The following is a 16134-nucleotide window of genomic DNA, read 5'->3' on the forward strand; positions in this document are numbered from 1 at the left end:
TTAGATTCAGAATTTATGAGTGCTAGACAGCATGTCCTAAAGTATAAAGATTTGCCTTCTAAAATTTTCTCCGAAAATTCAAGCCTCTGTAAATAGCAGTAAGTCATGAGCTGTTTACTTTTTTAATCCAAATTGTACAGTAGTAAAATATAGTATTGTGTTACTTGAGTAATAGTGTTGTTTACAATTTATCATTTGCAAAAGATTATTTGAACTCAAGATTGTTAATAATTTTTAGAACTTTTAAATAGGAACTAGATTGAGGTTCAGGTTCAGAAAGGTTTGATTTAATTGATGCTTGCTCTTAGAAGTTTCCTGGGTCATTTTTTCTATAGGAATTATCTGGCCCTTGAAATCTGGACAGTGACTTAAGAAGGTAACCTTGGAGCAGGTTGTGTTTCAAAATGGTTCGTATGTGTAGAAGAATCGAATAATAATTAATAGCTATTGTCTACTGTATTGGGTTCTTGCACAAGATCAGGTATTCTGCCAAACACTTTATATACTCTCCTTTAATTCTTACGGCAATCTTAGGACAGTATTATTGTTCTCATTTTACATAGGAGGAAGCTAAGGCTAATGATGGGGCTAAGTAACTTTACCAGGGTGACAAGATTCAAACACTGATTGTTTGCCTCCAAAGCCCCTGGGTTTTATAACCACTTTTTATTGTACATAATAAATGTCCCATCTCTTCTCACCCATAACCCAGGGAAGGCAAAATATCCAGGAGTGGACTGTACTTTTTTTCCACCTACATACAGGGCTGGCTAGCAATTTGTACAGCCCAGTGAAAAATGAAATACGGAGCCCCTTGTTCAAAACTGCAGGAAGGAAAGTGCTATTAAAATTACTAAAATATAAAGCTGTTTACTTAATTCTATGGTCTTTCTCTCAACTTGCCATCGTGTTTATTTGCTATTTGACATACTGAATAAAGAAAATTAAAATTTTAAAGTATTAACATGAGTTTTACTGTCCATTGTTATATTGTGCAACTGCAGTTGTAAATGCAAATATAAGATCGTTTAACTCAAGCAGAATCACCAGCATCGCACAATTTGTATTTCAGAGCTTGTGCACGCATATGTATTTCATTCTTAACATGGAAACATTGTACAACTAAGCTGTTTTTATTTCACTTCTTGATAGGTGTAAGTTCTACCCATGTCCTGTGCCTTCAGCTTACTGATGAGTTAAGGAAGGACTGAAAGGAAAGGAACCATCTTGCCCTATCTTTCCCTTTCTTTCTCTGTCGTCAGTTTCAGCATAAATGGTTGGCTAATACAGGAAAGAAATAAGAGTAAGAAAGGATATGATAGGGTTCTTTGATTGTTCATGTTTTCTTAGGATTGCCTTCTTTCTGCATTGGAAGCAAGTTCCCATTCAAACTGAAAGCATGACTTCCTGGGGCTGTCAGTGCCCCTCTCATTCAGTCATAGTTACCTTCCGCTCACTTTGAGTCTGTTCAACTCCCACATGTCATGGGTCCACCAGAAATCTAGGCTCATGGGACATCAGAAACACTATATGCAAATGGGACAAACACACCTATCGTACTTATCTCCTCTGCTCACATGCATACTTCATCACCCCATTGGACTTCACTTACAAAATCCAAGTTCAAAGATAAAATTATTAAGAATTTTAAGACGGCAATGTCAAAAAGCAGATAAAACAAGCAAGGGGTCGTTCTGAGTCTTGGGCACTGTAAAACTGCTCAGGTTGCCCAACCATGAAGCTGGTTCTGTCTACACACATCTCCCAGGCTACGTTTTTGTGACTTTTTTCCTCTTAATGATGACTTTTATGCTTATTATTTGTAGTATTTAGGGTTAGAGAGAAGGGATACACCATGAAACTTGTTCTAACCCCTCAGCCCTTCAGAACTTGCCTTGACCTTGGGAAGGGCCAGTGCGACTAGCCCTCTTGGGGCATTTATGCTCTGTTTGAGATACTGGAGTTGGGTGATTTTGACTTAACAGGATGACATTATTTCTGCCAGTTCTCTAGAAATAGATTAAGAGTGCATCATTTGATGAAAATATTATACCAAAGACTGCCACTATGCTTTTTCATCCTAAAGGACTTAATAGAGAAATTTATCATATTAAAGTTTCAAAATTGGAGCATTTATCAGAAGAGCACAGTTAAGTTGGTGCTAGCAGCTCAGTGGGATAAGGCCCAGAATTGCTGGGGACTGGAAATTCAAGGCAGGCATGGCAGGGAAGAACCATCAAAAGGATGAATTTTTCTCTAGGCAAGGTCATGAACCCTGCCCCACCCCCCCCACAGCCCCCCACACCCCCCCCGCCCCAATTAGTTTCTGATTGTTTTACAATGCCGTTTGTTTCCTTTGTAAAATCCTGTTTGTTAGGGCCCAGTGTTTGCTTGTTCTCTTTATAGGGTGTTCAGAAGATTTCTCTCCAAATATTTCTCCAATATTTTTGCTCTGACTACTTCAACTATTTGCCTGTGTCCCTTACCTCAGCAGGAAACCCTCTTGAGTGTGGGCCTTCTCAGGATTTCTAAAGCCCAGCAACCTGCCATGAGTGCAGTTGGCCTAAAGAAAAATTTATGCATATTTTCTTATTTGTTCAAATTTTTGCTGTTGATAACTGCCTTCAGGTTAAAGCAGCAGGCACATAGCTTACCCCAAGAGCTCTCTCCCATCACTTGGTAGTACTGGTACCATAGCTCCTGAATCTCTGCAAATACACAGCCAGGTTTAGAGGTCAATATTCCATCCTAGAAGCTACCGTCAGCTCTACAGGTGATTCTCTTGAGGTCTCCATTACTTGACTTGAGGTGGTGGAAGGTATGGACGTGCATCGCACTCCAGGGGAATCCTTTCTCACCAGATTTCTCTAGTCTCCTTGTTTCCTCTTACACACCTTTGAGCTAGGCAGTGGATTAAGGGTGGTGGGACAGTTTTGTGGTCCCTTCTTAGCAATTCCTTCATAGGTGGCCTGGATCTTCTCTTTAGAATTATGAACACTTTGTTACCATTGTTCTCAGCTTTAGGATCCAAGGAGAAATTACAAGACAACTGTTGGGAATCTCAGTTAACATCCTGCTAAATAAATCTGGTAGCAAATACTTCGCCTAAGATAATGTCTTGTTATTTAAACCATGGCCTTCTGGAAATAAAGGCTTAAACTCACAGAAGTCGTTATAGTGTTAGAAATTTAAGATGTGTGAATGAGGTTATTTCTTTTTAAATTTTACCTTTCCCCCACTTATTTTCATACTGATAACTTGTCTGTGAATTTTTAGAAATATCTTATTAGGGGATCTTGGGAAGAGATGTTTCCTTTAATGTTATTGCAAAAGTTATGTAAATATAATACCAATAATGTATATGTAAAGGATTGAAAATATGAACTAAAAAAATTTACCTATGGATGAAAATCCATGGCATTTAAAATACAACATGAAGAGATGATGTACTAATTCACTCTTTATAGTAATTTAGAAGAGCTTTAATAAAATATTAATTTGAAGTGGATTCCAACTGCCATTTGAGAATTTGTATATTTGTGAGGATGTTAAAATGCAGGCTCGTTATTGTATGTTTCTGCTGTTCATGTCTCTGATAATGCAAGTGGACATTTCTAGCATTTTAAATATTTCATTTGATTTATCATTTAATGTACTGGAACAGTCTGCCAAGGTACTAATTGTATAACACCCAATTTGTTTTATTGTTCAGCGTTTGGAAGCTCCTGAAGACAAGTCATTTGGCAGTTCATTGATGGAGACTGAAGTAAACCTGGACAGTTACCAGACAGCTTTAGAAGAAGTACTCTCATGGCTTCTTTCAGCTGAGGACACATTGCAAGCACAAGGAGAGATTTCTAATGATGTAGAAGAAGTGAAAGAACAATTTCATACTCATGAGGTAAAGCAAAACGTCAATTAATGGGGATTTCCCTGGTGGTCCAGTGGCTAAGACTCCCGGGTTCGATCCCTAGTCAGGGTACTAGGTCCCACATGCTGCAACTGAGAGATCGCATGCCGCAACTAAGAGATCACATGCCGCAACTAAAGATCCTGCATGCCGCAACTGAAAATGATCCTCCGAGCCACAGCTAAGACTTAGTGCAGCCAAATAAATAAATATTTTTTTTTTAAAAAAAATTGATTAATGAAATAAGGCATATGACTTATGATAAGTCTCTCTGTTTTCCTCAGTTACTCTATAAGATCCTTGTATTTTGATAATTTAGTGTTTATTTTGAGAAGGAAACAAGATAAACGTTCATGTGTTTGGCATTCCAGTAGCCAGCTTTGGAAGTTGTCCTTTGGAGAATAACACTTGAAGATGCTGAGATTAGATTTTGCCAAAGACTCATATAGGAATATGAAAGGCCAACTCCCTTCTCTTGGGTCAAGGTCAATGCTGAGATAGAACTTACACTCCAGAGTACCTGTGGGGTATCAGACTGAACTACCCTCAGTGGGAGACTTTTCCTGAGATGACACACTTACTTGGCTTCCTCCCCTCCCCAGTCCTGTTTCCTGCTTCTTTGGCTCCCCTGTAGATCTCTCCTGAGATCTCCTCCTTAATAAATCACTAGCACATAAGTCCTGATCTCAGGGTCTGCTTCTGCAGAAGTTGACCTAAGCTAGTAATTTTCCTTAATTCTTATTAAAAACAGTATTAAGTTTTCTTAAAAATTAAAATACTTTTACTGGGAATAAAGTTTAAATAGGCTACAAATTTAAAATAGCAAAAAAAAAGAAAAAAAAAGATTCAAAACCATAATGATTTCCCTACAGTGTCAACTCTTATCAACTTCTTTCTTTCTCAGGGGTACATGATGGATTTGACATCCCATCAGGGACGGGTTGGCAATGTTCTCCAATTGGGAAGTCAGCTGATTGGGACAGGGAAGTTATCAGAAGATGAAGAAACTGAAGTTCAAGAACAAATGAATCTCCTAAATTCAAGATGGGAATGCCTCAGGGTAGCTAGCATGGAAAAACAAAGCAAGTAAGTCTGTTTTTAATTTCTAATAGTAGCAAGTTTTAGAATCTTACTATTATTTTGATGCAGTTTCTTCTTTAAGTTAGGATTCTCAGTTCTTTCCTAAAGTATGCAGCTCTTCCTCAGGGGGCATTTTGGTTAGATTTTCATGTCTGTTATATTTTGGTTTTCACTTTTGTAATCAAAGTGGAGATATTGGAGAGAAGAACCACTATCTACAGAACTATACTTTAAAGGTTCCTAAAGTTGTTGTCATAGTTAATATTTTCCAAGTTTTCTCCAGAAATTAAAATGTGAATATAGAAGACGTGAAGTTTACACAGGAAATCATGCACATAAAATCACATATTAGGTACAGTTGACAGGAAACTTCTCTTCTGAAGGAAAAGCTCTTAAAATATTTCTCATATATTTATGGAAATCCTCTTGAAAAAAGTTTCTCCTGTGTTTGGAAATCCTTCTTCAAGTACTTGCATGATTGTGAATTATCTTAAAAATATATATTGACTTAATCAAAAAAGAATTTTTGAGACATTTCTGAAAATGACATATTTCTTATAAAGGTAACAAGTAGATCTCATCATTTTGAATGTAGTGCTTTGATTTACATTGTTAGGTGTGTGTATTCATGTAGAGCCTATTGAGACAAGATAGATTTATTTTTAAATGAAAAGAAATGAAGTGCCAACTGTGGATTTGAATACATTAAGCTAAAGAAATTGTCCAAGAGCCTTAAGTTTACTAAGCTATTATTTATGAAGATTAAAACCTTTAAAATACGACGAAAGAAACTCATTAGATATGCTGGGAGGATTGTTATTCCAGTACTAAATTATAGTGTGACAATAGGGAGGGGAAAAACACATTTTTTTAAACATCTTTATTGGAGTATAATTGTGTTACAATGGTGTGTTAGTTTCTGCTTTATAACAAAGTAACTCAGTTATACATATACATATGTTCCCATATCTCTTCCCTCTTGCGTCTCCCTCCTATCCCACCCCTCCAGGTGGTCACAAAGCACCGAGCTGATCTCCCTGTGCTCTGCGGCTGCTTCCCACTAGCTATCTGTTTTACATTTGGTAGTGTATATATGTCCATGCCAGTCTCTCACTTCGTCCAGCTTACCCTTCCCCCTCCCCGTATCCTCAAGTCCATTCTCTAGTAGGTCTGTGTCTTACACCTAGGTTCTTCATGACATTTTTTTTTCTTAGATTCCATATATATGTGTTAGCATACGGTATTTGTCTTTCTCTTTCTGACTTACTTCACTCGGTATGACAGATTCTAGGTCCATCCATCTCACTAAAAATAAGTCAATTTTGTTTCTTTTTATGGCTCAGTAATATTCCATTGTATATATGTGCCACATCTTCTTTATCCATTCATCTGATGATGGGCACTTAGGTTGCTTCCATGTCCTGGCTATTGTAAATAGAGCTGTAACGAACATTTTGATACATGACACTTTTTGAATTATGGTTTTCTCAGGGTATATGCCCAGTAGTGGGATTGCTGGGTCATATGGTAGTTCTATTTGTAGTTTTTTAAGGAACCTCTATACTGTTCTCCATAGTGGCTGAACCAATTCACATTCCCACCAGCAGTGCAAGAGTGTTCCCTTTTCTTCACACCCTCTCCAGCATTTATTGTTTCTAGATTTTTTGAGGATGGCCATTCTGACCGCTGTGAGATGATATCTCATTGTAGTTTTGATTTGCATTTCTCTAATGATTAATGATGTTGAGCATTCTTTCATTTGTTTGTTGGCAGTCTGTATATTTTCTTTGGAGAAATGTCTATTTAGGTCTTCTGCCCATTTTTGGATTGGGTTGTTTGTTTTTTTGTTATTGAGCTGCATTAGCTGCTTGTGAATTTTGGAGATTAATCTTTTGTCAACTACTTCATTTGCAAATATTTTCTCTCATTCTGAGGGTTGTCTTTTGGTCTTGTTTATGGTTTCCTTTGCTGTGCAAAAGCTTTGAAGTTTCATTAGGTGCCATTTGTTTATTTTTATTTTTATTTCCATTTCTCTAGGAGGTGGGTCAAAAAGGATCTTGCTGTGATTTATCTCATAGAGTGTCCTGCCTATGTTTTCCTCTAAGAGTTTGATAGTTTCTGGCCTTACATTTAGGTCTTTAATCCATTTTGAGCTTATTTTTGTGTATGGTGCTAGGGAGTGTTCTAATCTCATTCTTTTACATGTACCTGTCCAGTTTTCCCAGGACCACTTATTGAAGAGGCTGTCCTTTCTCCACTGTACATTGCTGCCTCCTTTATCAAAGATAAGGTGACCATATGTGCGTGGGTTTATCTCTGGGCTTTCTATCCTGTTCCATTGATCTATCGTTCTGTTTTTGTGCCAGTACCATAGTGTCTTGATTACTGTAGCTTTGTAGTATAGTCTGAAGTCAGGGAGCCTGATTCCTCCAGCTCCGTTTTTCTTTCTCAAGATTGCTTTGTCTCTTCGGGGTCTTTTGTGCTTCCATACAAATTGTGAAGTTTTTTGTTCTAGTTCTGTGAAAAATGCCTTTGGTAATTTGATAGGGATTGCATTGAATCTGTAGATTGCTTTGGGTAGTAGAGTCATTTTCACAATGTTGATTCTTACAATCCAAGAACATGGTATATCTCTCCATCTGTTTGTATCTACTTTAATTTCTTTCATCAGTGTGTTATAATTTTCTGCATACAGGTCTTTTGTCTCCTTAGGTAGGTTTATTCCTAGATACTTTATTCTTTTTGTTGCAGTGGTAAATGGAAGTGTTTCCTTAATTTCATTTACATATTTTTCATCATTAGTGTATAGGAATGCCAGAGATTTCTGTGCATTAATTTTGTATCCTGCTACTTTACCAAATTCATTGATTAGCTCTAATAGTTTTCTGGTAGCATCTTTAGGATTTTCTATGTATAGTATCATGCCATGTGCAAACAGTGACAGCTTTACTTCTTCTTTCCCAATTTGGATTCTTTTTATTTCATTTTCTTCTCTGATTGCTGTGGCTAAAACTTCCAAAACTGTGTTGAGAGATAGTGGTGAGACTGGCCAACCTTTTCTTGTTCCTGATCTTAGTGGAAATGCTTTCAGTTTTTCACCATTGAGGACGATGTTGGCTGTGGGTTTGTCATATATGGCCTTTATTATGTTGAGGAAAGTTTCCTCTAAGCCTACTTTCTGGAGAGTTTTTATCATAAATGGGTGTTGAATTTTGTCAAAAGCTTTCTCTGCATCTCTTGAGATGATCATCTGGTTTTTCTCCTTCCATTTGTTATTATGGTGTATCATGTTCATTGATTTGTGTATATTGAAGAATCCTTGCATTCCTGGGATAAACCCCACTTGATCACGGTGTATGATCCTTTTAATATGCTGTTGCATTCTGTTTGCTAGTATTTTGTTGAGGATTTTTGCATCTATGTTCATCAGTGATATTGGCCTGTAGTTTTCTTTCTTTGTGACATCATTGTCTGGTTTTGGTATCAGGGTGATGTTGGCCTCATTGAATGAGTTTGGGAGTGTTCCTCCCTCTGCTATATTTTGGGAGAGTTTGAGAAGGATAGGTGTTAGCTCTTCTCTAAATGTTTGATAGAATTCGCCTGTGAAGCCATCTGGTCCTGGGCTTTTGTTTGTTGGAAGATTTTTAATCACAGTTTCAATTTCAGTGCTTGTGATTGGTCTGTTCATATTTTCTATTTCTTCCTGATTCAGTCTTGGCAGGTTGTGCCTTTCTAAGAATGTGTCCATTTCTTCCAGGTTGTCCATCTTATTGGCATAGAGTTGCTTGTAGTAATCTCTCATGATCTTTTGTATTTCTGTAGTGTCAGTTGTTACTTCTCCTTTTTCATTTCTAATTCTATTGATTTGAGTCTTCTCCCTTTTTTTCTTGATGAGCCTGGCTAATGGTTTATCTATTTTGTTTATCTTCTCAAAGAACCAGCTTTTAGTTTTATTGATCTTTGCTATCGTTTCCTTCATTTCTTTTTCACTTATTTCTGATCTGATCTTTATGATTTCTTTCCTTCTGCTAACTTTGGGGTTGTTTTGGTCTTCTTTCTCTAATTGCTTTAGGTGCAAAGTTAGGTTGTTTATTCGAGATGTTTCCTGTTTCTTAAGGTAGGATTGTATTGTCATAAACTTCCTTCTTAGAACTGCTTTTGCTGCATCCCATAGGTTTTGGGTCATTGTGTCTCCATTATCATTTGTTTCTAGGTATTTTTTGATTTCTTCTTTGATTTCTTCAGTGATCACTTCGTTATTAAGTAGTGTATTGTTTAGCCTCCATGTATTTTTTACAGATCTTTTCCTGTAACTGATATCTAGTCTCACAGAGTTGAGGTCAGAAAAGATACTTGATACGATGTCAATTTTCTTAAATTTACCAAGGCTTGATTTGTGACCCACGATATGATCTATCCTGGAGAATATTCCATGAGCACTTGAGAAAAATGTGTATTCTGTGGTTTTTAGATGGAATGTCCTATAAATATCAATTAAGTCCATCTTATTTAATGTATCATCTAAAGCTTCTGTTTCCTTATTTATTTTCATTTTGGATGATCTGTCCATTGGTGAAAGTGGGGTGTTAAAGTCCCCTACTATGAATGTGTTACTGTCGATTTCCCCCTTTTTTTTTTAATTTTTTTTTTTGTGGTACGTGTGCCTCTCAGTGCTGTACCCTCTCCCGTTGCGGAGCACAGGCTCTGGATGCGCAGGCTCAGCGGCCATGGCTCATGAGCCCAGCCGCTCCACGGCATGTGGGATCCTCCTGGACCAGAGTATGAACCCGTGTCCCCTGCATCAGCAGGCGGACTCTTAACCACTGCGCCACCAGGGAATCCCCTGTTTCCCCTTTTATGACTGTTACTATTAGCCTTATGTATTGAGGTGCTCCTGTGTTGGGTGCATAAATATTTACAATTGTTATATCTTCTTGTTGGATTGATCCCTTGATCATTATGTAGTGTCCTTCTTTGTCTCTTGTAGTAGTCTTTATTTTAAAGTCTATTTTGTCTGATATGAGAATTGCTACTCCAGCTTTCTTTTGGTTTCTATTTGCATGGAATATCTTTTTCCATCCCCTCACTTTCAGTCTTTATGTGTTCCTAGGTCTGAAGTGTGTCTCTTGTACACAGCATATATATGGGTCTTGCTTTTAGATCCATTCAGCCCGTCTGTGTCTTTTGGTGGGAGCATTTAATCCATTTATATTTAGGGTAGTTATGGATATGTACGTTCCTATTCCCATTTTCTTAATTGTTTTGGGTTTGTTATTGTAGGTGTTTTCCTTCTCTTGTGTTTCTTGCCTAGAGAAGTTCCTTTAGCATTTGTTGTAAAGCTGGTTTGGTGGTGCTGAAGTCTCTCAGCTTTTGCTTGTCTGTAAAGGTTTTAATTTCTCCATCAAATCTGAATGAGGTCCTTACTGGGTAGAGTAATCTTGGTTGTAGGTTTTTCTCCTTCATCACTTTAAATATGTCCTGCCAGTCTCTTCTGGCTTGCAGAGTTTCTGCTGAAAGATTAGCTGTTAACCTTAATGGGGATTTCCTTGTGTGTTACTTGTTGTTTTTCCCTTGCTGCTTTTAATATGTTTTCTTTGTATTTAATTTTTGACAGTTTGATTAATATGTGTCTTGGCATGTTTCTCCTTGGATTTATCCTGTATGGGACTCTCTGTGCTTCCTGGACTTGATTAACTATGTCCTTTCCCATATTAGGGGAGTTTTCAAGTATAATCTCTTCAGATATTTTCTCAGTCCCTTTCTTTTTCTCTTCTTCTTCTGGGACCCCTGTAATTTGAATGTTGGTGCATTCAATGTTTTCCCAGAGGTCTGTGTGACTGTCCTCAGTTCTTTTCATTCTTTTTTCTTTATTCTGCTCTGCAGTAGTTATTTCCACTATTTTATCTTCCAGGTCACTTATCCATTCTTCTGCCTCAGTTATTCTGCTATTGATCCCTTCTAGAGTATTTTAAATTTCATTTATTATGTTTTTCATCTTTGATTGTTTCCTCTTTAGTTCTTCTAGGTCCTTGTTAAATGTTTCTTGCATTTTCTCTATTCTACTTCCAAGATTTTGGATCATCTTTACTATCATTATTCTGAATTCTTTTTCAGGTAGGCTGCCTATTTCTTCTTCATTTGTTAGGTCTGGTAGGTTTTTATCTTGCTCCTTCATCTGCTGTGTGCTTTTCTGTCTTCTCCTTTTGCTTATCTTACTGTGTTTTGGGTCTCCTTTTTGCAGGCTGCAGTTTCGTAGTTCCCGTTGTTTTTGGTGTCTGTCTCCAGTGGCTAAGGTTGGTTCAGTGGGTTGTGTAGGCTTCCTGGTGGAGGGGACTAGTGTCTGTGTTCTGGTGGATGAGGCTGAGTCTTTCAGGTGGGCAGGTCCACGTCTGGTGGTGTGTTTTGGGGTGTCTGTGGCCTTATTATGATTTTAGGCATCCTCTCTGCTAAAGGGTGGGGTTGTGTTCCTGTTTTGCTAGTCGTTTGGCATAGGGTGTCCAGCACTGTAGCTTGCTGGTCGTTGAGTGAAGCTGGGTGTTGGTGTTGAGATGGAGATCTCTGGGAGATTTTCGCCGTTTGATACTACGTGGAGCTGGGAGGTCTCTTGTGGACCAGTGTCCTGAAGTTGGCTCTCTCACCTCAGAGGCACAGCAGTAACTCCTGGCTGCAGCACCAAGAGCCTTTCATCCACACAGCTGCTGAGCTCCCTGAAGCTGCTGCCTGCTCGCTGCCTCTTGAGGTGTGGGGACGTCCCCTCGGATCCCGGTACTCGTTCAGCAGCTTTGCGTCACGAGCTTTCAGACTCTGAGCATCTTTTTTTTTCCCCAAACTGGGTCCTGAAAGGAACTGGAGTTCGAAAAACACATTTTTAAGCTCGTGTATTTTGAAAGAATAAATAAAGCATATATAAGATAGAATTTTCACGAATATTGTTGTTCTAAACCTGGAGATAGTAGTCTGTGCATGTTGACTTTTCCCCCAGCTGTGATCATTTCGACGATTGTAACTAACCCTAGATGTGAGAATTATAATAGCCATATTATAACTATTAAGTCTCCCCCCCATGTCCAAGGCTCAACTAGTTTATGCCACCCATTTATTATTATAAATCATAAGATATAGAGCCTCCTACTTGTGGTCATATGCCATCATTCTTCAGGTTGCAACTTTTGTTTGCACCCGTTTGTGCAACTTAAACAGAGCAACCTCAGATAAAATTTGAAAGTCTTTAAAATCAAACCTCCTCCTTTACTGCCTTTCCCATAGTGGCACCACCCTCTTTTCCTTCGTGCATTCTGTTTTGCCATCCTCTTCTGGAGGTTAAATACCTCCATCGTTCCTCACTCTCTTTTTTCAATAGGACTAGCAATACGGGATTAATTATTCATACTAACAGTTAATTAATTGCAGCTTGAGACTGAGTTGAGAAAAGGTGAATTCAGCCTAAAGTTAAAATCCCAAGTTTTTAATCTGTTATTATAACATTTAAAAACAGGTTAATTTTTAAAAATTCCCTTGTTAAAGAGATATCTACCATTAGGTGATGGATGACAACACACACACACACCCATGGATGACCATGTACACACACATATATGTGTAATTTCCTCACCTCCATCCTGCTGGAGGATGTAAAACCTGAAATATCAATATTACCGAGCTAAGATTGACATCAAAGTATAGTTTGTCCTTAGGGAAGTTTGGGGGACTTCGGTTTGTATTTAAGCTTTTAGAATGATTAGCAAGAAGGTAAGGGCAGCCTCTTAGCTGGCATAGCTTTTGTTAAAACATAATAGAGGTTTTAAAATGAGACACTAATACAGAACTGCTTGTAGCACATAGACTTGTCTGGACAATTTGTTGAGATACACATACACAAAGGATTTTTTAAGCCAAGCAAATTCAGAAATTTCTTGTGAGTTTGTAAATAATAGTAAGTTTCTCCCACCACTTTCACTAACTCTGTGGGTTTTCATGCATAAAATTCTAAATGAGATAAGCCAGTATGCAAACTATGGAGGACCTGGCTTTTGATAGATTGTTTTAGAGGAATCAAAAGCTGATTATAACAATAGGATGTTGCCAGTATTTAAAAAAATATAATGTGAGGTTTTATTTAATGCTTTACTACATTGCTACCTGTTCGGTTTCTGCTATCATGGCCATGTTGATGATTAGCTTCAATTTGGAGCATTACCTATTGTTTCCAAACATATGACTACTTAGGAGTAGGAAGGCATAGTAAATTGCTAACAGACAAAAAATAGATTAGTCCGCACCTTTCAACTTGCTCCCACAAAGAAAGATAGGGTATGGGTAGACCCAGTCAGAAGCCATTACCCCTGCCTAAGCATAGAGTTAGGGTGAGAGGAATGATAATTAAGGTTTCTCTAGGCCTATGAGATATAACCAAAGACAGCTAGAATTCTTAAGTTGTTGTCTTATCACAAAAGTAAAAAAATTGCCTGGGAATACAGATAAACTGATAACTAAAATCTATGAATATTTACACTTGTAAGTTATAAGTTATCTACCAACATATCTATGAACAGTAATCAAATTACATTCAATATATAGTCATTGTGATATATATAAACACTATATATGTAATAGTGTGTGTATATGTATATAATACTATCTACATCTGTATCTCTATACACACAAATATTAATAAATATTAATGGACTGCCTCAAAATATCAGTTACATTTCAAGGCATTGGGGATACAGTAATGAACACAAGAGGCAAGGTTCCAGAAGCTCTAGAGAGTCTGACATCCAGTAAAATTAAAACACACACACACACACACACACACACGCACGCACACACACACATATACACAAAAAATATCAGATAGGAATACGTTTTTTGAAGAGATTAAAACGTAATGTGATAGAGTTTGAGTTTGAGGGGCTAACTTAGCCTTTGTGACCCAGGAATGTTATTTCTGGGGTGGTGCCATTTAATTTGAAATTTGAATGACAAGAAGGAACCACCATATACAGATCAGGAGGAAGTACACTTCAGACAGAGGCAACAGCCAATGCAAAAGCCCTAAAATAGGGACAGTCTGGCTTGATAGAGGAACCAAAAGGCCAGCATAGCTGGAGAGTTGCAGGAGGGAAGATTAGATAGCTGAAGTATGAGATGGGGTTGAAATATACGTAGGGGTCTTGTCGTGTATTGCAGTGTCAGGGTAAAGTCAAGGGCTTTGAGTTCTAGCATAAGTACAAGAAAAAGCCATCAGAAGGTTTTAAGTAGGGGAAAAACAGGTAAAGAAAATATCGGTAATACCACTAGAAGAAGACAGGGCAGTTATAATCAGTGCCATAGCCCAGGTAAGAGATGCTAGTATCTTATGCCAGGAGGTGGTTGTAATAATACATGCATGTATTCTACTATCTTAGCCCAGTCATTAATTTATAAACCATTCCTGCTGTATTTATTTTCTTTTTTGCTGTTCTAACAGTCAAGATTTTTTTTTTTCCCCTGGAAACAGGCATCCTTGCCTCATACATACAGACGCTACCTTTATACAGGTTGTATCTAGGAAATGCTGTTTATCCCACAAACCATTAACAATTATCAAACAAAACAGGAAATTTTAAAAAAACAGAGGTAACAAAATGCTCTGATTTCCAACTTATGCTAAATCTACTCTAATTTGCCTAAGGGATAAGGTCTCCCTTTCTCAAACACATATTTATGTGAACTGGGCGACATACTTTCCCTCTGTGGTCCTCAGTTACTGATTTCTGGAACAGTGGCAGTTCCACAGAACCTGGCACACCTCTAAAAGATACTGGCCAAGATAGGGTATGAAAAGTAGATTATGAATGCAAAATTATTACGAAATGTAAAGAATTATCATCATTATAAATAAGATGAGTAGCCGTAGGTTAATTATTTTAACCATACTGTATAGCTATGCCTCATATATATTTTTTGTTCTTTTTTTCCTCCAGCCTGTTCTAATTCCCTTGCTCATTTTTTTCCCCCAAAGGATTTGTTTGTGAATGTTTTCTGTGGGGCAAGGGAACATGAGCAGTGTGATAAAAATTGCATTTGAAGTTATAATTTTATTATTGAAACATTTAAAAATATTCCTTTCAAAGGAATGTAAGTAAAAACATAAATATGTAGATGCTTCTTCCTTTCTTTCTCCATTTTATTTTATTCTCATTGGATTCTTATTAATTTATTTCCTCTTCAATTCTGATATCTTCGTGGACATGAATTGATAATGAAGCAAAGGCTAATATAATAAAGAACTTTGTTAAGATATCTCTAGCCACACACTACCTTGACATAAACATGCTGCTGTTGGTCAATTACCAATCTTTAACAATGTTTATGAGATTGAAATGAAAGAACTAAGTGCCATTGATTGCATAGTTAAAATAAAATAATTAAGACAAGACAGTATCTGTTGACATGCTCGAGCTGGAAACCTTCAGAAGAGTAGGCAAAATGATTTTTGTTTTGTTTCATTTTTATGCTGTAGAATACCCTTTGGGTGGTGGGAGGTGAGGGAGAGAGAAGAAAAAGACAAAACTTCACTCTGTGGAAGTACAAGAAGACTACTGGCGTAGGGAAAACAGAAGAATGAATAAGCTAATTAATTTGATTGAAAAATGCAACCTGCAGAGAGCAAAAGAGATTTACTGACATTTCTACAAGGACTCATAAAGATAAGCACAGCAAGTTCCATCAACTTCTCTGATAATTGTGGTTAGGACATGCAGGGGGAAACTAAAACCTTTGTGATGGTGAGGGAAAAACAAATGAAAGTAAGTCAGTAAGGAGGCCAAGTGAAGTTGTGTTCTGGTTTACATCAGCAGGAGGAGAGATACGAATAGTCTCTGGGTGAAAATACAAGCCATAACATGGGAAATAATTGTGAATCACCATCAACACTTTGGCTGGAGAGAAAAATATGTCTGACAACTCTGGCTCATCTTTTTTTTTTTCTGTCTCTCTCTTTCAAATGTCTGTTCCAACCTGGAAATGAGATAACATATGTGGGAGTGAATAGAGCAAAAGAGTTGCTGAACAAATGGGTGGGTTGTTTTCTCCCAAGTGAAGTGACTAACACATTGCACATGTGAATATCTGAATGAATGGATGAATAAATGAATTAATTT

General features: G+C 37.4%; 1 protein-coding gene across 1 annotated transcript in view; it reads left to right on the forward strand.

The window, feature by feature from the left end:
• The window catches only part of DMD (dystrophin), a 2243521-nt gene that overhangs the window by 687937 nt on the left and 1539450 nt on the right, over positions 1-16134 (forward strand). The window contains exons 10-11 of the mRNA XM_060293058.2: positions 3713-3901; positions 4815-4996. Coding sequence (XP_060149041.1) covers positions 3713-3901; positions 4815-4996 — 371 coding nt within the window. The remainder of the gene's footprint in view (positions 1-3712; positions 3902-4814; positions 4997-16134) is intronic.

This window comes from Globicephala melas, chromosome X (genome assembly GCF_963455315.2).
Source record: "Globicephala melas chromosome X, mGloMel1.2, whole genome shotgun sequence".
Lineage (NCBI taxonomy): Eukaryota > Metazoa > Chordata > Mammalia > Artiodactyla > Delphinidae > Globicephala > Globicephala melas.